The sequence below is a fragment of the Neoarius graeffei genome, chromosome 11 (assembly GCF_027579695.1).
Source record: "Neoarius graeffei isolate fNeoGra1 chromosome 11, fNeoGra1.pri, whole genome shotgun sequence".
NCBI lineage: Eukaryota > Metazoa > Chordata > Actinopteri > Siluriformes > Ariidae > Neoarius > Neoarius graeffei.
In genome coordinates this window covers 59278274-59302283 of record NC_083579.1, presented here as the reverse complement: position 1 = coordinate 59302283, position 24010 = coordinate 59278274, and the positions used below count along the sequence as shown (strand labels likewise).

General features: G+C 41.1%; 1 protein-coding gene across 2 annotated transcripts in view; it reads right to left on the bottom strand.

The window, feature by feature from the left end:
- LOC132894488 (neuronal PAS domain-containing protein 3) overlaps positions 1-24010 on the bottom strand; it is a 430383-nt gene that overhangs the window by 48321 nt on the left and 358052 nt on the right. For both annotated transcript variants that reach the window (XM_060934362.1, XM_060934363.1), the window contains one exon: positions 9017-9194. In XM_060934362.1, coding sequence (XP_060790345.1) covers positions 9017-9194 — 178 coding nt within the window. The remainder of the gene's footprint in view (positions 1-9016; positions 9195-24010) is intronic.

Below are 24010 nucleotides of genomic sequence, written 5' to 3'. Positions count from 1 at the left end.
CTCCTTTTCTTTTCTTTTTTTTAAAAATCTTTCTAAGAGTTACCATTTTAATACCATTGTGTGCTACTACGTGCAAGGAAACTAAAAGAAAACAAATATATTCATCATTTAAGAAGCAGTCTATGTAAAAGGAGTACACAGAGAATTACATTACAGATCCAGTCAATATGTTCGCATCCTTTGTGACCCATGAGCCCGTCAATGGCAAAGTAAAATATTGAGGGGGAAAAAAACAAAACAAAGCCATACCCTAAAATCACACAAACAGACACTGTGGGTGATTTCCAGTGAAGTTTGTTCATTTGTTATAATATGCTTTAATACACACATCCAATTAATTAGTCTGGATTTAAACGGATTAATATTTTATTTGACATAAAATTTACAAACTATGAAACTGTCTTTATGCTGAGTTAATTTGGACATGATGTCACAGGATCTGGCTGGTATCCCTGAAATCATCTTACTGCAAATAATACTGGCAGCATTCTCTTTTATTAATGGATTTACACACAAACAGCGCTGCCTTTCATCCTCATCAAAGGGCTCTTGTTGACAAACACTGAGATTAGCATCTTCAAAAAAAAAATACAGTTATATTTAATATTTACAACTTTATTACACATGATGTTCCCTTGAGAGAGAAGATGGAACCAGTGGGTGGGGTTGAGGGGGATGTACGGTACCGGTGTCTCTGCAGTGCCAGACATTTAAACAAGACTGTTGATAACACAATTTACCTCGCAGGTACAACACAAGGAAAGGTGACATTGCAAAGGGAAGAGTGACATCATGAGCAGAGTGAAAGGGAGGAGGAGACAAAAGCACGACCGTATTCACAAAACAGCTGCTCAGGTCCGCATTACATACTTCTTATTCCGGGATTCGTTCCGAGAAACAGACAGAGATGGAGGGATTGTGAGATGCGGAATTGTTGGATGAGTCTCTGGGTACACAAATAAATCTTAATGTCACAACCCCCCTCCATTAAAGACCTTCTCTCTCACTGCTGCCAAGGAATGAGGACTGTGAAGCCTTTCTACACACACACACACACACACACACACACAGTGTGGGTAATATCTGATGACAAAAAAAGCACAGAAAAGGACAAAGCCACAAATGTGGAACTTCAATTAATTTAAAGCCCCAATCAGCAAAGAATAAATCCTTGGCATATCTAATTACTGAGGCTCTCGGAAGACCCGGGCCGAACAGCCAATCTCCCTCCTGTTTGAACAGCTTGATGAACTAAGGGACTGATGGATATCAAGTCATTTTGTTTAATTTATAAATGGATTTTCCCCTAATACTTAAATTATCATCAGTACAACACAATGAAAATGGGAACATTTGGAAGGCAAAGTCTATAACCACCCTGAAAAGAATTCTAATGAGGAATGTCACCTCTTTTCATTTCTTCTATACAAGTCCTCTAATTAAATTCTAGGGCGGGGGAAGAAGTGTGTGTTACAGTGCAGTCGCCATTGCCACAGCTTTTCCACGTTGACACTTCAGAAATGCTCAACTTCTGGACAAACTGCTGGTCTAAATACATTTTTCAGAAAACAACTTCAGTCAAGGCGGCACGGTGGTGTAGTGGTTAGCGCTGTCGCCTCACAGCAAGAAGGTCCTGGGTTCGAGCCCCGGGGCCGGCGAGGGCCTTTCTGTGCGGAGTTTGCATGTTCTCCCCGTGTCCACGTGGGTTTCCTCCGGGTGCTCCGGTTTCCCCCACAGTCCAAAGACATGCAGGTTAGGTTAACTGGTGACTCTAAATTGACCGTAGGTGTGAATGGTTGTCTGTGTCTATGTGTCAGCCCTGTGATGCCCTGGCGACTTGTCCAGGGTGTACCCCGCCTTTCGCCCGTAGTCAGCTGGGATAGGCTCCAGCTTGCCTGCGACCCTGTAGAAGGATAAAGCGGCTAGAGATAATGAGATGAGATGAACTTCAGTCAAAGAACTGTCCTGAATCTCTCCTTTCCTTCATTTTGTCAAGTAAGAAGTACGACATACAAGTGCTGAGTCTTATAACCAAGAAGGAAGCTTTAGCTGAGGCAAAATTGTGAGGTAAATTTGTAAACCTACGATACATATCTTCCATGGAAATTCCAACAACTGAACATTCAGTTCAAGGAAATTTTATTCGTATTGCACTTTTAACAATGGACACTCTCAGAAAGCAGCTTTTACAGAAAGATGGATATAAAATTTAAATAAAAAAATTTTAAATTTATGCCTAATGAGCAAGTCAGATGTGGAAAGGAAAAAAGAATAAAACCTCGAGAGAAACCAGACTCAAAAGGGAAACCATCCTCTTCTGGGTGACACTGGATATTTTTTGGCAGCATTGGCAGCCAAACATGGCAGCATTAGTGTGACAGGTGAAATACCTGAATATTTGTACACAGGCTTCATGTCTTAAACTGGGGGTGTGTGTGGGGGTGTGTGTGTGACGTAACAGTGATGCTTGAAGAACAGGTAAACTATCCAAGATAGTCTTGGATGAACTCCTATTCTCCCACAGTGTATCCATACTAGCAACTTGCAGTCTAAGATGCAGATATGACCTGCTATGTCATTTCTGTGTTTACATTTCAGCATGACTAAGAATAATGTTGTGATCCTGTTCTAAACTTGGTCACATACGTAAGAAACATGTGGAATGGCATTGACAGGGATGCTTCAGCTGCCAACAAGTCTAGTCTTTCTTGCTGCTAATTTGTATGTCTCAAATATCCTTAAAATATACTGCAAACAAGAAGAAAGCTATTGAAGAAAAAAAAAACACTTGCTGTGACCTTGACCCTGTTGGGATCAATTCCAAAATTTGATCATTTTATCTGTTTGTTACAGTGATATTTGCATATACTGTACACTCACCATCCACTTTATAAGGAATACATGTAAAGCTACCCATTTATGCAGTTATCCAATCATTACAACAGGAACCTTATAAGCATCATTTATATTATTTATGTACAAATATAAGCACCATTTTTAATACTTGGAAGCAAATCCTTTGCAGTCAATGACTGCCTGAAGTCTGGAACCCATGGACAACACCAAAGGCTGAGTTTCCTCCCTTGAGATGCTTTGCCAGGCCTTTATTGCAACCACCTTCAGTTATTGCTCATTTGTGGGTCTTTCTGCCTTCAGTTTTGTCTTCAGTAAGTGAAAAACATGCTTTTGTTGACTGAATCTGAGCAGAAAGTATAGCTCTGTATGCTTCAGAATTCATCCTGTTACTTCTATCAGTGGTCACATCATCAGTAAACATCAGTAACCCACTTCCATTGGCAGCCATACATACTCATGTCCACCATGCTTGACAAATGATGTTGGTATTATTTGGATCATACTCCTTTCCTTTCCTTCTCCATACTCTCCTCTTCCCATCATTCTGGTACAAGTTAATCTTAGGTTCATTTGTTCAAAGAATCTTGTCCCAGAACTGGGAAGGTTTTCTAGCAAAAGTCTAAACTGCCTTTCTTTGCTTGAGTGTTACCAGTGGTTTGCATCTGGAGGTAAATCCTCTGTATTTACATTCATGAAGGCATCTCTTAATTGGAGACTTGGACAATGATACACCGGCCTCCTAGGGAGTGTTCTTGACTTGGCAAGATGTTGGGAAGGGTTTTTCTTCACCAAGGAAAGAATTTTGCAGTCATCCACTTTAAAGGAACAGTCCACCGTACTTCCATAATGAAATATGCTCTTATCTGAATTGAGACGAGCTGCTCCGTACCTGTCCGAGCTTTGCGCGACCTCCCAGTCAGTCAGACGCAGTCAGACGCGCTGTCACTCCTGTTAGCAATGTAGCTAGGCTCAGTATGGCCAATGGTATTTTTTGGGGCTGTAGTTAGATGCGACCAAACTCTTCCGCGTTTTTCCTGTTTACATAGGTTTATATGACCAGTGACATGAAACAAGTTCAGTTACACAAATTGAAACGTAGCGATTTTCTATGCTATGGAAAGTCTGCACTATAATGACAGGCGTACTAACACCTTCTGCGCACTTCGGCAGCGCATTGATATCTGAGCTCCGTATCAATGCGCTGCCGAAGCGCGCAGAAGGTGTTAGTATGCCTGTCATTATAGTGCGGACTTTCCATAGCATAGAAAATCGCTACGTTTCAATTTTTTTAACTGAACTTGTTTCATATCACTGGTCATATAAACCTATGTAAACAGGAAAAACGCGGAAGAGTTTGGTCGCATCTAACTACAGCCCCAAAAAATACCATTGGCCATACTGAGCCTAGCTACATTGCTAACAGGAGTGACAGCGCGTCTGACTGACTGGGAGGTCGCGCAAAGCTCGGAGAGGTACGGAGCAGCTCGTCTCAATTCAGATAAGAGCATATTTCATTATGGAAGTACGGTGGACTGTTCCTTTAAGCCGTCTTTTGTGTCCTTGCAGATCTTTTGGTGTTGCTGAACTCACCAGTGCATTCCTTCTTTTTAAGAATGTATCAAACCGTTGATTTGGCCACTCCTTACATTTCTGCCATCTCTCTGATAGGTCCCCTCGATTAATAATTGCCTCCTTCACTTGCATTGACCCCTCTTTGAACCACATGACTTTTCAAGAACAACTTTCCATATGCAAATTCAACACTTGAAATCCACTCCAGACCTTTTATCTCCTTAATCTGTCATGAAATAACAAGCAAACAGGCCACACCTGGCCATGAAGCGGCTTATCAGTCAATTTTCCAATTTCCTTCGAGCCTGTGAAAATGGAAGGGCTATGTAAAAAAAAAGAAAGCCCTAATTCCTAAATAGTTAATGCAATATTTCTAGTAAATCCCTTGAATTAAAGCTGAAAGTCTACACCTTAATCCCATCTTTATTGCTTATTTTCAAATCCAGTGTGGTGGTGCACAAAGGCAACATTACAAAAATTGTCTAACTGTCCAAATACTTATAGACCTGACTGTACATCATTCCTGGCAACTTGAATCAATCTGGCCATTTTCCTCCGCCCTTTCTGATCAACATGGTGTTTCCACCCACAGAACTATTGCTCACTCAGTGGTTGTTTTTTTATTTTTGGCCCCAAGACAGTTACAATAACTTAAGTCTTCTGTACAATACTCTAGTGCAATATCATATGTCCTGATGTGCAATATTACAATATCATCTTGTCACTTTAACTACAATATTACAATATCACAATATCACCTTGTCACTTTAACTACAATGTCACTCTAATCATATTGTCATTTTAATTTTATCCACGCTTCATTTTATTTATTTGCCATATTTTATCTGCTGCCTTTTTTTTTACTTTGTTACCAGCAGCAGGCCTGCCATTGTACATTGTACATAATACACTTTTTTTTTTTTGCCCACCCATTTTTGTGATTTTATTCTTTTTGTGATTTTATTTTCTTGCTCTTTTTTTTTTTTTTTAATGTACCGCTCTTCGCCCTTCTAATTGCCCTTCGGGGATAAATAAAGGTTTGTCTGATCTGATCTGATCATTCTGTGTAAACTCTAGAGATTGTTGCATATGAAAACCCCAGGAGATCAGCGTTTATAGAAAACCTCAAACCAGCCTATTTGCCATCAACATCCATGCCAAGATCAAATTCACAGAGATTACACTTTTTCTTCATTTTGATGTTTGATGTGAACATTACATGAAGCTCTTGACCTGTATCTGCACGATTTTTTTGTATTGTGCTGCTGCCACGTGATTGGCTGATTAGATAACTGCATGAATGTGCAGCAGGACAGGTGTTTCTAATAAAACGGACAGTGAGTGTAAACCCTACAACTATTCAACCACTTGTTCTTGACATATTACGGTAACAAATATTTTGGATGGACACACAGGTGGATGGACACACAGACAACCTGAAAGCACCATGCCTCCATGGCCTAGTGGCAGATACATTAAAAAGAAGTCATATGTATTAGTGAGGGGAAATTAAATTCAATTTACTTAACAAAATATTTTAAATAATATGCTTCAATGAATCAAATGTCTGATTTCACAGAAATAATTTCACCCAGGGAGATATTTCACATCCAAATTGTGCCACATAAAGGATGTTTAAGCTTGCGCAATATACACAACTGACTTGTATTCACAGATAGTATCCACCATTTTTATGGGATTTCTATAATAATTTTCTAAGGCATCTGTAATACTGGGCGGCACGGTGGTGTAGTGGTTAGCGCTGTCGCCTCACAGCAAGAACGTCCGGGTTCGAGCCCCGTGGCTGGCGAGGGCCTTTCTGTGTGGAGTTTGCATGTTCTCCCCGCGTCCGCGTGGGTTTCCTCCGGGTGCTCCGGTTTCCCCCACAGTCCAAAGACATGCAGGTTAGGTTAACTGGTGACTCTAAATTGACCGTAGGTGTGAATGTGAGTGTGAATGGTTGTCTGTGTCTATGTGTCAGCCCTGTGATGACCTGGCGACTTGTCCAGGGTGTACCCCACCTTTCGCCCATAGTCAGCTGGGATAGGCTCCAGCTTGCCTACGACCCTGTAGAACAGGATAAAGCGGCTAGAGATAATGAGATGAGATGAGATCTGTAATACTAAACATTTACCAAAAAAGTACATCATAACGTTTGTAATTATGGGAATATTTAATATTGCCAAAACCTACTATAGCCTAATAGCCTGGCATATTTTTAAACAAACTCTTAAACCTAATGTTGCAGTGGATTATGGGATCTCTTGATTTTGTTCTTCAGTAGATTTCAAGATAAGCATGGCAGAAACTCGTTAAGGGATTAGTCGGATAGTTCAATAACAGCCGTTATGTGTCTTGAAATTGGCACGTTCATTTGTAGGTTCTCAGGTTTCTTGTTCCTTTCGCTAACTGTGGCTGAAAACAATGATGTTCAAGTCACTGAGTGAGCCCATGTTTACATTAGACCGCATCAGCGGATCATCAGATTAACGTTTTTAAAACGATTAGTGTGCACACAGCAACGCCAATACACGATTAGTGTGCACACAGCAACGCCAATACACGGATACGCTCGGCTCTGCAGGCATCCTGCGCTTCAAATCACTCCGCCCTGAACAGCGAGTGCCCTCTGGAGGGTGCGCACTCCGGCCCTGCGCAGCTCACAGAGCGCGCGAGTGAAGTGCACGAGCAGTGATTCGGGACTGAGCCGCTGTGTGTGAGATCCCAGCGCATATCACTTACCACTTGCAAGTGGAAGGATGGCAAGCCTAAAGACAATCATAACTACACAATGGGCAGTATTTGCATCAGTATTTGCAGTATTTTCATACTTTTATACTCTTTAATGAAAGGTGATACAAGGCGGAAGTCCGCGCCGTTTTTCAGCAGTCGCGTCACATGACCAACGCCAGCGAATCAGGAAGGTGGATGTCACAGTGACGTTGTCCAATGAGACGCCAGCTAGAGCTCAGCACAGCGTATCCGCGTATTCTGAATGTTTACACAGCACCGGAGCTGACACGATCTGGATTGAATACGTGGACGCTGGCGGATTCCCGTTTCCCGGCGTTTCCAGGCGGTTTAATGTAAACGGACAGTGCATCCGCGAAGAAAACGAGACAGATACGGTCTAATGTAAACGTAGCCTATGTCAGTTTTCACTGATGGCATTGTTGACTCAGTGTGACTCATTTCAGTTTCACTCGTCAGGGTTTAGTGCACGTACCTGAGATTTTTTCAAGAAGATTTTAAACTGCTATTGTAGGAATTGTACTATAATTATTAAACCAATAACACTAATATTGCATAGACAGGACGCAAAGTTTGATTCAGATGGACGGACTTCAGATGATTCAGATGAATGATTAATTAAAAAGAAACGGTTCATGCAGCTTGCTTGCTAAAAGGGGAAGATGCAGGCCAGCCTAGCCAGCATTAATATAAGCTAATCTGACAGGACATGTGAGGAATCACATTCATAAATGTTCAGAAACGTCATTGCTAATGCTATTAACTAGATACCATGAGCTAGCCGGACAGGATTTCTGACAGGATTTTTTAAGTCATATTCATTAACTTATCTTCACTGCTAATGTTAGCCATATGCTTAAAATAAGCCAGCCAGGCAAAAAAAATTCTAACAACATTTAAACATCATAGTCATAAATGTCATCATTTTCACCTTAAAGCTGGATGACCTTTTGATTTCATAAAATCTGTGAAATTTAGTTCCCTCTGAAATTTGGTCATTGTGATTTGTTTATTTCTGTAATACCTAAAAAAAAAAAAAAAACCCCGGCCATTCTGTGGCTGAGAAGTTATTTAATTTGAGGGGATTCCCTAGCAAATAATGTGCATGAAATCACTTGCTTCACGCAGTCAAGCAAACAGAGGAAGTCCGTATGCGCAGGTTTACCTTCTTCTTCTTTTGGGTTTTACAGCAGCTGACATTCACTGTTGCATTACTGCCATCTACAGGTTTACCTTGACCGTGCACTGACAGTTCCATCATTCTGTCGCTAAACGAAGAGCTGATCACACCGAGGTGCTCGCTGACCGCCGATATTTATTAGTTTGGTCTTGCGTTTCCTTTCCTTCGCAACATAACCTCTTTTCTTCTCACTTTCCGTTACTGTAGTCGGTCTTTCATGCTTCATTCACGTCCTCCATTTTTCTCTCCTGTTTCAAATTTGTATCCCACAATGCCTTGCGCGAACGGGGAAAGCCCACCACGTGATGCATGATGTAGTATTTTAAACTGGGTCATGGTGAAGCAAGAAAAAATAGTGGAGAATTTAGGGCCACATGGCCCTAAATTCATTAATTGTTCTATTAAAAATAATAATAATAATAAAATTGGAAGTCTGTGATTCAAATTCAGTAGCTTTCAGTCCACTAAACAAAAATAATTGGGTGTCAGGGAAAATTATTTTTGTAATCTAAACCTGAACAATCTGAAAGGCGGTCGCTTTAATGCTAGCCAGATAACAGTTATATTCATAAATATGCAATTTTTGCTGCGAATACTACATAGATGGCCAATATAAACAAACTGGACAGGATATTTCAGAAAGCTTTCCCCTCTTACCTGGTTCAGGTGTCTCAGAGTGTGAGGATGAGGAGGCTGAGCTCGCTCCATCCTCAGCCCCGGCTCCCTGAGACAGCAGACTCCGGCCTGGAGGAAGCTTCATCCCCAACTGCTCGGCCATCTCCACCTGATCACCCGGGTGCACGTAGTCAAACACACTGCTGCCTGTCAACTCCACCTGCGCACACACAGACAAATTTGAAATAACATAATTAAAATAATTTATTTGTTGCGATTTATAGAATTCAAATCCGTTCTCACACACTGCCTTTGCTATAGGCAAATGTTATTTTGCCATTACAAAAGGGAAAGAGTGGCGACAAGCTAATTAATGATGTTTGTGATGACTCATGGCAAACGGTCTGTATTCCTAAACTCAGGAGAACAAGAGGAAGGGGAAAGTTTACATTAGGGAAGACAAGCAAAAATAAAACAGAAACAAAAAACCACCAGCAAGAATGCAGCTCTGGCGCTGCCATGCTTCTGTGAGTTCTACACATTGCTGTGTGTATCTGGTTTTGACCCACAGGGACATTAGGACTGCACGCAAATAATCCTTTTAATGTTCAATTCCTCAGCGCAGTTTTTCTCTTTAGAAATCTACTGTTCCAAGCTGAAACAATTCATACAGAGAAGACGTGATGACAACATGATGGGGAGTTGTGACGTGGATGTGTAATAGGTAACAATATAGAATAGAGAGGAGGACAGGAGCGTGGGGAAAACAACTTAAATATTCAAAATTGTCTATTGAATCATACTACAGTGTAATGTACGATGCAGTAATATAGTGTGTGTAAATATGTACAAGCCGGGCTGTTTTGCTGACACATTAGAAACAATATAGAGAGGATGTGTGGGAGGTGGAGTTCCTCCTTACCCATTCTCCACACACACACACACACACACACACACACACACACACACACACACACACACACACACACACACACCTTTGTAACATTTCAGGACACAGTATTTTAATACTAATACTTAATCGAACCCTAACCGTCACCTCAGTTACCACAAAATAAATTGTTTTACTGGTTCAGTGTTGAAAAAAGAAGCATGTAGATTTGATAAAAAAAAGCACTTTACGTCACTTGCTGACCCTGACATTGTAGGTTAGCTCTGTTTTTACTACATAGTCTGGACATTTCAGTCCTCACAATCACAAACACACGCACTGTATTATACTTTCATTTCTAAATCAAACTACTACTGACTGTGCAGAAAAAGGTACTTTATGTTAATTACTTCACAATAAGGGAGAACACATACTGTACACATTCAAACTGATGTTTGTTTGTTTGTTTGTTTGTTTGTTTATTTTATCTGTAACCGCTTATCCCGTGCGGGGTCACGGGGGGCAAGCTGGAGCCTATCCCAGCTGACCATGGGCGAGAGGCAGGGTACACCCTGGACAAGCTCGTTGCAGGGTTCAAACAGATATTAATTCAAAATGAAATATAATTTTTACATGATGTGCATATACTATATGCAGGGTGTACTACAGTGCTAACCATTACATCACCATGCCGCCCTAAAGCTGAAACAGTAATGAAAAATCACACAGCAGACACTCTATCCACAGTAGCCTCATCTCCTTCTGTTTCTCACAGTTTAACAATGCTTTTTTTCAGCACAAAGTAGGATGTGCATTTGCTCTAAAACTCTTCGGACGTTCTGTGAACGACAGGCCAAAGGAAGCGTGGATGTGATTGGTGAGGCAAGGATTCCCGATCGTCTTGCACATGTTTGGTGTTCGTTTTACACAAAACTCCTTTTCAGAAACAGGAGAGAGCTATTTTACAACTGTATTTATCCTCAAGAGACAAACAGTACCATGGATTATGACGATGGGAGGAATGATAGCGATTCAAATGAGCAATTGGATTAAGCTTGAATAATAAGAGAGATGACAGTGTGTTGGTACGCTAGCAACAGTGCACTGAATACATTACACTGAGTGCTTTAAAAAATCTATTTCCGAATGGAGATGAAATGCCAAAGCTATCTCTCTCTCCCAGGTCTCCCGCAGACAAACCTTTTGTGTCTATTATAATTCATGAACACAGCCCTGTCGACTGTTCTAACTGTATTACAATGAGCCTACTTTTCAACACAAGTGTTTTCACAAAGCACTTGTGCAGTGTTATTCTCAGCGATGTTGAGATGGGGAGGGCTAACAATAATACCATCTCTAATATGCATTGTGCACCAGGCGGATGTAGTAAAGTACTGGTGTTATGCGTTACAAGAGAGCAGCAGATTATACTCTGTGATTGCAGAAAGGACACTTGGATTACTGCGTGAGCTTTTGCATAGTAGATGAGGCTGCGCATGGTAGCGAGAGGGCATGGGCAGTGCTCAGAGCAGCACATTTATTCTGTAGAAGGACACTCAATATAAACCACAGCTTCCTCTCTCTTCCTCTGGCTTATTAAGACTGACTGGCACGGATTAATGAAAACACACAATTCTCTAAACATGAGAGAGCAAGAGGGACGGACTTTATGCTCTGCTTAGAAAAGGAAAAGCTTTAATTAGCAGGGTTTCAAGAAATGTCAGCTATCTGCTATTAACTGTTCTGCTCCATCAAAGCCATAAGCCCCGCTGTCAACTTTCATCACATGATCGACAGCTTCCTTCCTGTTTGCTTTTTTCCCCCATTTCTACTTCCTCTGTCTCCATCTTTCTCTGCTTAATGAGTATAATAACCTCCCATGCCAACACACACACACACACACACACACACACACACACACACACACACACACACACACACACACGCTGTATGAAATGCTAGTGGTAGCTTCTCTTTGTCACTGGTCGCTCTCTCCTGCCCTCTGAGCCTCAGGCTGCTTTGTTAAGTGTCACTGAACCCTGCTGAAGAGCCATGGGAGCGTGCCAGCCCTCATCCTCCTCATTATGACACAATTACTCTCTGGCATCAACTGCACACATGCTCACCTCCTGCTCCCAGGCACTTAACCTGACTGGAGTTCTCCAACATTTGGCCTGGGCCACACAGGCATACACAATAAAGAGCCACAGTGTGAGATGACAAACACAATGCACAGGAACAGGAAACGTGACAAACTGAGACTGTAAGCAAAAATCTATCCTCTGTCTAGGTGTCTTATCCACTTGTTTCACCAACAGCAAAGAGTAAATATATTTGTTAGAAACTACTTTTAAAAAGACATTTATTTATTTATTTATTTACAACCCCAATTCCAAAAAAGTTGGGACAAAGTACAAATTGTAAATAAAAACGGAATGCAATAATTTACAAATCTCAAAAACTGATATTGTATTCACAATAGAACATAGACAACATATCAAATGTCAAAAGTGAGATATTTTGAAATTTCATGCCAAATATTGGCTCATTTGAAATTTCATGACAGCAACACAGCTCAAAAAAGTTGGGACGGGGCAATAAGAGGCTGGAAAAGTTACAAAAAAGGAACAGCTGGAGGACCAAATTGCAACTCATTCGGTAAAAGGTCATTAACATGACTGGGTATAAAAAGAGCATCTTGGAGTGGCAGCAGCTCTCAGGAGTAAAGATGGGAAGAGGATCACCAATCCCCCTAATTCTGCGCCGACAAATAGTGGAGCAATATCAGAAAGGAGTTCGACAGTGTAAAACTGCAAAGAGTTTGAACATATCATCATCTACAGTGCATAATATCATCAAAAGATTCAGATAATCTGGAAGAATCTCTGTGGGTAAGGGTCAAGGCCGGAAAACCATACTGGGTGCCCGTGATCTTCGGGCCCTTAGACGGCACTGCATCACATACAGGCATGCTTCTGTATTGGAAATCACAAACTGGGCTCAGGAATATTTCCAGAGAACATTATCTGTGAACACAATTCACCGTGCCATCCGCTGTTGCCAGCTAAAACTCTATAGTTCAAAGAAGAAGCCGTATCTAAACATGATCCAGAAGCGCAGACGTCTTCTCTGGGCCAAGGCTCATTTAAAATGGACTGTGGCAAAGTGGAAAACTGTTCTGTGGTCAGACGAATCAAAATTTGAAGTTCTTTATGGAAATCAGGGACGCTGTGTCATTCGGACTAAAGAGGAGAAGGACGACCCAAGTTGTTATCGGCGCTCAGTTCAGAAGCCTGCATCTCTGATGGTATGGGGTTGCATTAGTGCATGTGGCATGGGCAGCTTACACATCTGGAAAGACACCATCAATGCTGAAAGGTATATCCAGGTTCTAGAGCAACATATGCTCCCATCCAGACGACGTCTCTTTCAGGGAAGACCTTGCATTTTCCAACATGACAATGCCAAACCACATACTGCATCAATTACAGCATCATGGCTGCGTAGAAGAAGGGTCCGGGTACTGAACTGGCCAGCCTGCAGTCCAGATCTTTCACCCATAGAAAACATTTGGCGCATCATAAAATGGAAGATACGACAAAAAAGACCTAAGACAGTTGAGCAACTAAAATCCTACATTAGACAAGAATGGGTTAACATTCCTATCCCTAAACTTGAGCAACTTGTCTCCTCAGTCCCCAGACGTTTACAGACTGTTGTAAAGAGAAAAGGGGATGTCTCACAGTGGTAAACATGGCCTTGTCCCAACTTTTTTGAGATGTGTTGTTGTCATGAAATTTAAAATCACCTAATTTTTCTCTTTAAATGATACATTTTCTCAGTTTAAACATTTGATATGTCATCTATGTTCTATTCTGAATAAAATATGGAATTTTGAAACTTCCACATCATTGCATTCCGTTTTTATTTACAATTTGTACTTTGTCCCAACTTTTTTGGAATCGGGGTTGTACTTATTTATTTATTTAAAAACCTTAAAATAAAACAATATATAGTATACAAAACAAATCTCATGTTCACAATATTGAACCTTGACCTACTGGATATTCCTCACTGCATTCCCCTCTCTGTTATCTTACGGAGAATAAATTTTTCCAACATCGTTCATTATTCAGCCACTATTTAGTTCTTTCAGTTTTCTGATGATGATCATGGCCAGTCATTGTTTTTCGGATCAGTACGCCTGTCACAGATTAGTATTAGTGTCACTAGCATGTTTAGCATGTTCATGGAAAATCGAGCTCTTCTACGAAACAAGATTTAACTGACAGAGTACGAAGACAACTTCCCAGGCCTGAGTGACTATCCAGACTGGCCTTGTACATATAGCACATGTGATCTGTTTGAATTGTCATATTCAAACCTATATAACCATTACCAATATAAACTATATCTCCTATCACATCAGACAGCAAAGACAGAGCTATTACTGATAACGCCACCAACCAACTCTGCTGTAAACATATAACTTCTGGAACAAATTGCAATTCCATTTGTAATAGTGCTCCAGTATGAATTTATCAGAAATAAAAATAGCTTCAGACTAGAGACATGGTATTGCCGTTCTAGTTATCAATATACAGTATATTAAGTACTTCTCAACTTGCAACTAAAATCCAACTCCACAAGCACAATTAAAACAGAATGCATTCTATTAATGGATTTGGGAATATTTTTTAAAAATTTGGCAACAAGAGATGAAATTTAAGAAATGTTAGAAATGGAATGAGCTGTCAGTCAGGCAGTAATATATAAGAGGTATGAGTTTAGCGGGTTTGCTCTCGTGGTACAGAAAAAAACAACAATCTTCTTCACTACCTGACAGTATCCACAAACAAACAAACAAACAAACAAACAAACAAACAAACAAACAAACAAACAAACAAACAAAAATCACCCTTAAAATTACTGTTTAATATGACAAGAAAAATGGTTTAAAAAATGTAAAGAATAACAATAAAATCTGGTTTGCAGCATAGTCAAGCTACTGATACTGTGTAAATTTTCAATGATACATGAAATTCATTAATTAAGTTATTTAATTATTTAAATGGGGCGGCACGGTGGTGTAGTGGTTAGCGCTGTCGCCTCACAGCAAGAAGGTCCGGGTTCGAGCCCAGTGGCCGATGGAGGCCTTTCTGTGTGGAGTTTGCATGTTCTCCCCGTGTCCGCGTGGGTTTCCTCCGGGTGCTCTGGTTTCCCCCACAGTCCAAAGACATGCAGGTTAGGTTAACTGGTGACTCTAAATTGACCGTAGGTGTGAATGTGAGTGTGAATGGTTGTTTGTCTCTATGTATCAGCCCTGAAATGATCTGGCGACTTGTCCAGGGTGTACCCCGCCTCTCGCCCACAGTCACCTGAGATAAGCTCCAGCTTGACCGCGACCCTGCACAGGATAAGCGGCTACAGATAATGGATGGATAGAATTATTTAAATGTACATTATTTTCCTGGTTTAGTACAAAAATCTAAGCATAAATTTATACTTTTGGTTTTATTTTAATAATAATGCTCATGGCACACGTATCCTTCTTATACTGCATCATCGCCAGTTAAAAACATTCTGCATGAAGTTATTAAGCAAAGCAGGATCTTTTAGTCATGTTATTATGTTCTTTATATGTGTCTACTTTTTAAAGAACTGTACAACACTAACACAGTCGTAAATGATTTTTGGTGGCTGTGTGCTATAACTCAAAACAGTGCGAGTTCCAAAATCAACAGGAAAGAGTTAAAGTACTGAGTAGCTTTATAAACCAACAGCAGGAAGAGGCTTAAAGGAAGGCCCTAATTAAAGGCCAATTGGAGCTGTCGTCTTTGAGTGGGGACCCAGGGGAAAACCTCTCTACCTGGCTGACCTTGGCAAATAGGAGTCCTTGGCAGAGGCGGTGACCCCCTGAACCCCGCTCACATCCAATCTCCCTCACCGCTGCGCCATGTGACCTGCTTCATGCAAATCCCTTCTCCCCTGTGAGCCGTGGATAAACTGCAGCCTAATTAAATATTTTTTAACGATGTGAGTAATTTTTGCCGAGGGGTGGATTCGGGGGAAAAAATTAATATGAGATCACAAAAGATGTTCCCGCCGTTGATTCTGTAAATTAATGACTATCTGCCTTATGATAAAAAGCACGCTGCCAAGAATAAGAATGAAGTCTGCAAAGCCTTACTTCATTTGTCTAATAACCGAATGCTTTCAGGAACCAAAAAAAAAAAAAAAGTCTAAAAAGCTTCTGGAAAGTTTCCATGAGGCAGCGGGCAGACTTTATGGCATGAAAGTGATGGATGGCAAAGAGGCTGCCAAGCCCAGGGCTGAGGAGTAATATTTGTCGGCGAAAGCTTCTAATTTCACAATTCAAACAGCTATAGTGCGCAGTGTGTATGTGTGACACATCTCTGCTTCTCTGGCATCTCCAGAAGAGGGGGTGAGCTAAGCCGTTCTCTCCTCTACTCTTAGCTACTCTATTGCCTGGCTGAGGCTATATCTATCACAGCTGCACTATTAACTGGTGAGAGCATTCTCCAGCCCACTCGAGTGTTACACAGCTCAGATTACAGTAACCTTTAACTGGGCAGTGACAGACAGACAGGCAAGATTTACTGGAGGAGCACTTTGCCTCTCTGCCTCTCTCTCTCTCTCTTTAATACTGCATTGTGCCACTTCTCTACATGGCCTTAATCTTCACTGCTCAACGAAAGCCTTTCACTTCAGGAGGAATCATAGACATCAAGACAAGGCATAGTGGTCATTATAGACACACCATCACTCATCGTAGCAGTCAATCGGTGATAAATTATGGTATAAGACTAATATCCTGTTGCAATAATGACCTGCACGATTTTTATTGTCCAAATGAATAACAAATGATCATACCTGACGCTTTACAGAAAATCTCTCAGATGGTGATTAAATTCATGCACAACATGCCACTCTTTTTCCTGGCAAAGCACATGAAACACTGAGGGGGAAAATAACTTTAACAATTAACTTTGAAGGACAAAAAGGAAAAAATTTCTCCCGGTGCGCCTTTCTCCACTGCGCCTGATTTTTATCGAGCCCCACAAAGCCTTCTTAGATCATCTTAATCCACTGTGGCAAAGTAGCTGAATATGAGATTCAGATTGTCTTAGAAATTCTGTGCTAGCAATCAGCTTCCTGACATCGCTTTTCTCTTCAACCTTCAGAACTTGTGACAGCAAAGACCAAAAGGCAACCCACAAAGGAGAGAACAACCGGTGAACTCGGAACACTAGCTACTTAATCCACAGAACAAAGATAGTGCTTCTGACACTTCTGAGCTGCTTCACGATCAAATATTTGATGATATACATAGCACATGCATATCAGCATCAAGAACTTTGCAAAATAATACTCTTAAAATTATTGCTGCGTTTTAATCAGCTACAATAATGGGATAACGATATTTAGTGAATTCCTGAAGGCCCAGGTTATTGTCCAGTTATTTATCTTGAAGAAGAAGAAGAAAGAAGAAACCTTTATTTGTCTCATGCACACTTCAAGCACAGTGAAATTCATCCTCTGCATTTAACCCATCTGAAGCAGTGAACACACACACACACTCAGAGCAGTGGGCAGCCACACCAGAGCACCCGGGGAGCAATCAGGGGTCAGGTACCTTGCTCAAGGGCACCTCAGCCCAAGGCTGTTCCACGTCAACCTAACTACATGTCTTTGGACTGTGGGGGAAACCGGAGCACCCGGAGGAAACCCACGCAGACACGGGGAGAACATGCAAACTCCACACAGAAAGGCCCTCGCCGGCTGCTGGGTTCGAACCCAGAACCTTCTTGCTGTGAGGCAACCGTGCTAACCACTACACCACCGTGAAGTGTATTAATCTGCAAATATTCCTTATGCAGCAACTCGGTGGGACCTATTAGGAAGGGTATGTTGGTATGAGAGTGAGGAGTGTAAGATTAAACCAGCTGGTAAATCCACAGAAGAAAGGCACACGAACAATGTGAAAACTGTAATTTGTGAAGGATGACTGTAGATGTGGTCACAGAGAGAGAGAGAGAGAGAGAGAGAGAGAAAGAGAGAGACAGGGATTGAAGGCGAGCTGGTGTAAGTTATATTTTCCATTGCGAGAGTGGGCTAACCTCTGTCCACTGTGCTCCTGCCCCCTCCCTCTGCCCGCTGAAGGGCCTGTTACAGATCACTGGCCACTTTGAAAATCAAGAAAATGAAAATCAACTCAGGGAGAAATCTGTCCAGGCAATAACCCGTCTGTCTCTGTGGTCACATCCCAGTGCCTCTCCATGAGCGGGAAGTGTCACGGGTGGAGGAGGTAATCTAGGATTTCAGTCTTGCTCTTTTTCGTCCTAAAGAGAGCTACCATTGTGAGAGTCCTTTCTCCATATCCCCTCCTCACAACAGCCCAGTCCAAATTAAATTACCAACAAAATAAAATGCAGCCAAACAGCCTCTATTAGTTCTTTGGAAGAGAGATTAAACATCACTAAGTCACTGCTCTCTCTCTCTCTCTCTCTCTCTCTCTCTCACACACACACACACACACACATATCATTCTTTGTCCCCTTACTGAGATCACTTATCCATCCTCTCCGCATCTGAATAGCTTTCCCCGTTAGAAACATGCATGCCTTCAACTAAATCAATAAACTCTCATTTTCTTCTAAGGGTTACATATTAATTGGAGAGGCTGAGGTTCTGTGGATCAGAGGATGAAGATGGGAAACACCAGGAGGCCGCCATGATCCCTTAATGAAACCTCCACACCCCTCCCATTCCTGACCTGTCTCTCTTTCTTCCTTCTTCCCTTTCATTCTCTCATTCTTTTTCTCCCTATATCCTTCCCTCTTCCCCTCCTTCTGATGAATTCTCACTGCTGATCAAATACATGCAGAAGAGGCCTTTTGTAGTTGTAGTCAATTTTTTCTCTATGGTTCTGATAAATCCAGACATTGCACAATTACAGGCCATAAATCTTTGTCTGTTCCCTGCAGTGCTGAATTGATGAATTATTGAACAGGAGGGAAGAGTGCACATATGAACACACACGCACTCTTAAACATACACATAGATACATATCTCGGCAGACATTTACCCCACTACAGAATCCTTCTTTACAAAGAAGGAAGCTTATAGGTGTGATGTGAGAGCAAGGAGATCACAACGGATTACAATTCGTGATGTACATGAGAACAACTGCATCAGACAAAGCAAAGTATTTTAGATGTATTTATTTTTGATGTATGTCTTTAGATGTATTTACGATAGCACTGAAATTTATATGTCTCCATAGCAATCCTGAACCAAAAAAAGTACCAGTCCACTCTATATGGGCGTCAGATGAATATCAACTTCTGACACACCATATAACTAATATAGTTGTGGTCAGAAATTTACATACATGGGCATGAAGGTTATCATGGACATGAATATCATGGCAATATTGGGCTTTCACTGATTTATTTGAACTGTTGTTTTTTTTTTTTTTTAGATTTTTTTTGGGCTTTTTTCACCTTTATTGGATAGGACAGTGTAGAGACAGGACAGGAAATGAGTGAGAGAGAGAGACAGGGAGGGATCGGGAAATGACCTTGGGTCGGAATCGAACCCAGGTCCCCGGATTTATGGTATGGCGCCTTAGCCACCTGAGCCACGATGCCCCCTGAACTGTTGTTTTTCTGTGGCAAAGTGATTGTACAACATACATTTTTAATAGGAAAAAAAACAAGAATTTGGTGCATAAGTTTTAATTTATTTTGGGTTTTCTGAAATCAAAACAGTCAAAATTATACATACAGAATCAAAAATTGACTCACACCCACTTCGATTATTAATTCAGTTGTGTTGAAAGTTCCACAGTGTCTTTTAATTTGCCAAGGTCAAGCCCTCCTAACTTCCTGTTAGTGATCATGATTGAATACAGCTGGTAGCTTCTCTGTGCCAACATAAAAAAAAAATCTTTTGTTTGACAACATTCATTGGATTGACCACCACACAGTACAATGGGAAAGTGTAAGGAGCTCAGTGCAGATCTGAGAAAGACGATCATAGAGTTACACAACTCAGCAGTGTCTCCGGAAGCCATTTCTAAACAACTGAAGATTCCAAGATCATCAGTTCAAACAACTGTATGTACCTGCAAGTACAACTTATTGGGAGGTGTAGCCACTTTGACCAGGTCCAGAAGAAAACCCAATCTGTCACCCTCAGCTGAAAGGAAATTAGTTCAGATGGTCAGAAACAACCCAAAATCCACCCAGGCACAGGCCTGCCATGAAATTGAAGCTGTTGGAACGCTGTCTATAGTCAAGTGAGACTGAGAGGCTGCCATCCAAGAAAGATGGCCCTGTTCCAAAATTGACATCTTCAAGTTCGAGTAAAGTTTTCAGCTGTCTAAACAGACAAAGAAAAAGCCTTCTGCAAGAAGGTTTTATTCATCTCATTCATCTCATTATCTCTAGCCGCTTTATCCTTCTACAGGGTCGCAGGCAAGCTGGAGCCTATCCCAGCTGACTACGGGTGAAAGGCGGGGTACACCCTGGACAAGTCGCCAGGTCATCACAGGGCTGACACATAGACACAGACAACCATTCACACTCACATTCACACCTACGCTCAATTTAGAGTCACCAGTTAACCTAACCTGCATGTCTTTGGACTGTGGGGGAAACCGGAGCACCTGGAGGAAACCCACGCGGACACAGGGAGAACATGCAAACTCCGCACAGAAAGGCCCTTGCCGGCCACGGGGCTCAAACCCGGACCTTCTTGCTGTGAGGCGACAGCGCTAACCACTACACCACCGTGCCACCCAGAAGGTTTTATTGTCAGACAAAAATTGATTTGTTTGGCTGCAATGAGGTACAAAGGAATACTCTACCACTGTACCATGGTGGTGGTAGCATCATGCTCTGGAGCTGTTTTTCTGCCAGTGGAACTGGTGCACTGCAGAAAGTAAACAGAATTATGAAGGAGGACTACCTCAGAATTCTTCAGCATAACCTCAAACCATCAGAAACTTGGACACAACTGGATTTTCAAATAGGACAGTGAACCCAATTACACATCAGAGCTGGTTGTGGAATGGATAAAGCAAGCTTAAAGTTTAAAACAAGTCCTGACCTCAACCCTCAATGAAAATATGTGGACTGTGCTTAAAAGTCAGGTCCATGCCAGGAAACACACATTTAAATGAATTCTACCAATTCTGCCAAGAAAAGTGGTCAAAACTAGAATTCTGCCAGAATGTTAATGGGTATCAAAACCATCTGGAGAAACTTTGTAAGGGACATTTAACAAAATATTAGGTGTGTTCTGTGTGTGTGTGTGTGTGTGTGTGTGTGTGTGTGTGCATATATATAAAATGTCACACCACTGGATTTTTGTACCAGATGCTCTGTTTACAGAACGTATAGAAACGACATTGAAAGGTGTGCAATATTTTGCACCGTTTTCACTGGGTGATCCCGTAGGGGTGCTACTGAGGTGATGATTCACTGATAGTTACTGGATCAGCCAGCAAAAACAGAGCAAAATATTGTGCGCTTTTCAACGCCATTTTTACACATTTTGTAAACAGACCATCTGGTACAAAAATCCCGTGGTGCGACACACACACACACACACACACACACACGACTCTGTGTTGATTTGAAAAAAAAGCAAAATAACTTGAAACTTATGCACCAAATGTTTTTTTTTTCTGTTAAAGATGTGTTATATAATCATTCTGCGACAGAAAAAGAAGAGTTCAGGGACATCACTGAAAGCCCAATATTGCCATGACATTTATGTCCGTATATGTAAACTTCTGATCTCAACTGTAAATTGAACCCCTTCTTTACATCAAAATATTGAAATATTAGATTCATTATTTCAATTTGTACAGTAATTTCCATTTATTGGAGCCATTTATCTGTTCCTGAAATTTCCACTGTATCTAAGAACAAACTGCTGTAATCATGAAGACTGTGACGCTCATAGTGAACATCCTTTCAACACACTTAGTACTCGTTCAATTTATAGTATACAGTTGTACAAGAGTAATGATTTACTGTATAATTCCACTACCTGGCATCACCCAGAAGAGAACACATTCCCTTTTGAGCCTGGTTTCTCTCAAGGTTTTCTTCGTCACCTCTGGCTTGTTCAATAGAGAGCTAAATCCACATCTACATCCAGATTTCTGCATTGTGATAATGTCTATTGTTAAAAATACTATACAAATAAAATTGAATTAGGTGCAAGTATACAGTACTCAATGGCTGATTACTTTTTGAGTTATTGAAGATGGGATTAAACCCATTCATTTCAAGTCACCAGTGCAAGAGGGAAATAACTACAAGAACTGAATAATAAATATAATATCTTTGACAACTGTGGGATATTAAAAACACTTCTAGAGCCACTGATCTACACAAACAAGCTTATATTGTTACATATTGAAATGTGGTAAAAAGCTTGACAAATACTGAATAAAATGTGTTGTTAGCTAACACAATAAAGCAAGGAGAACGCATCTCCCAGAACCCGGTACAGAACAGAACGGGACGGAACAGTACCGTCATGCATCTTCTTATATTTGTCTTCCGGGTTTTTATATGCTGTTCCGTCCCATGTATAACAAGTGTTCTGTCCCACAATACCATTTTTGTGACATTTATTTACATAATGTATAATCTACCTTTTTTGTTCCAGTTTCACAGAGACATCCGTCACATCCACCATTTTATTAATCGGTACTTACATTAGTCATCCCGCCTTTATAGATGAACCCGTCCCATCCCGTTTGATAAATAAAGTTAGAAGAAAAACAAAATATACTGTTTAGTTGTTTTATTGTCAAAACATATACAGTGCTGAATGTAAATGAGTACACCCCCTTTAAAAAGTAACATTTTAAACAATATCCTAATGAACACAAACAATTTCCAAAATGTTGACAAGACAAAGTTTAATATAACATCTGTTTAACTTATAACGTGAAAGTAAGGTTAATAATATAACTTAGATTACACATTTTTCAGTTTTACTCAAATTAGGGTGGTGCAAAAAATGAGTACACCCCACAACAAAAACTACATCTAGTACCTTGTATGGCCTCCATGATTTTTAATGACAGCACCAAGTCTTCTAGGCATGGAATGAACAAGTTGGCGACATTTTGGAACATCAATCTTTTTCCATTCTTCAACAATGACCTCTTTTAGTGACTGGATGCTGGATGGAGAGTGATGCTCAACTTGTCTCTTCAGAATCCCCCAAAGAAAATAATTTCTTTCCACCACAAAGGTGAAGGATACAAGAAGATCAGCAAAGCTTCACTTATCAGTCAGAATACTGTAGCAAAAGTGGTACAAAAATTTAAGAAAGATGGAACTGCAACCATCTCACAGAGATGTCCAGGTCGTCCACGGAAGTTAACACCTCGACAGGAGCGTCTTCTGATGAGAAGGGTTGAAGAAAATTGGCATGCAAGTTCACTGCAGTTATCTAAAGAAGTAGAAAGCCAACCTGGGGTGACTATTTCCCGTGACACAATACGGCGTACACTGCAGAGGAATGGCACGCATGGATGCCGTCCACGAAAGAAGCCTCTCCTAAAGCCCAGGCACAAAAAAGCCCACCTAGAGTTTGCCAGAGCCCATGCTGACAAAGATGAAGACTACTTGGACTCTATACTCTGGAGTGATGAGACCAAGATAAATGTTTTTGGAATTGATGGCTTCAAAACTGTACGGCGTCGCAAAGGTGAGGAATACAAAGAAAAATGCATGGTGCCTACAGTGAAACATGGTGGTGGCAGTGTCCTTATGTGGGGCTGCATGAGTGCTGCTGGTGTCGGGGAGCTGCATTTCATTGATGGCATCATGAATTCACAGATGTATTGCTCTATACTGAAAGAGAAGATGCTACAGTACCACCACTCCGTGCCCTTGGTCGTCGTGCACTTTTCCAACATGACAATGATCCTAAACACACATCTAAGGCCACTGTTGGATTTCTGAAGAAGAACAGGGTGAAAGTGATTCAGTGGCCAAGTATGTCTCCTGATCTGAACCCAATCGAACACCTACGGGGAATTCTGAAGAGACAAGTTGAGCATCACTCTCCATCCAGCATCCAGTCACTAA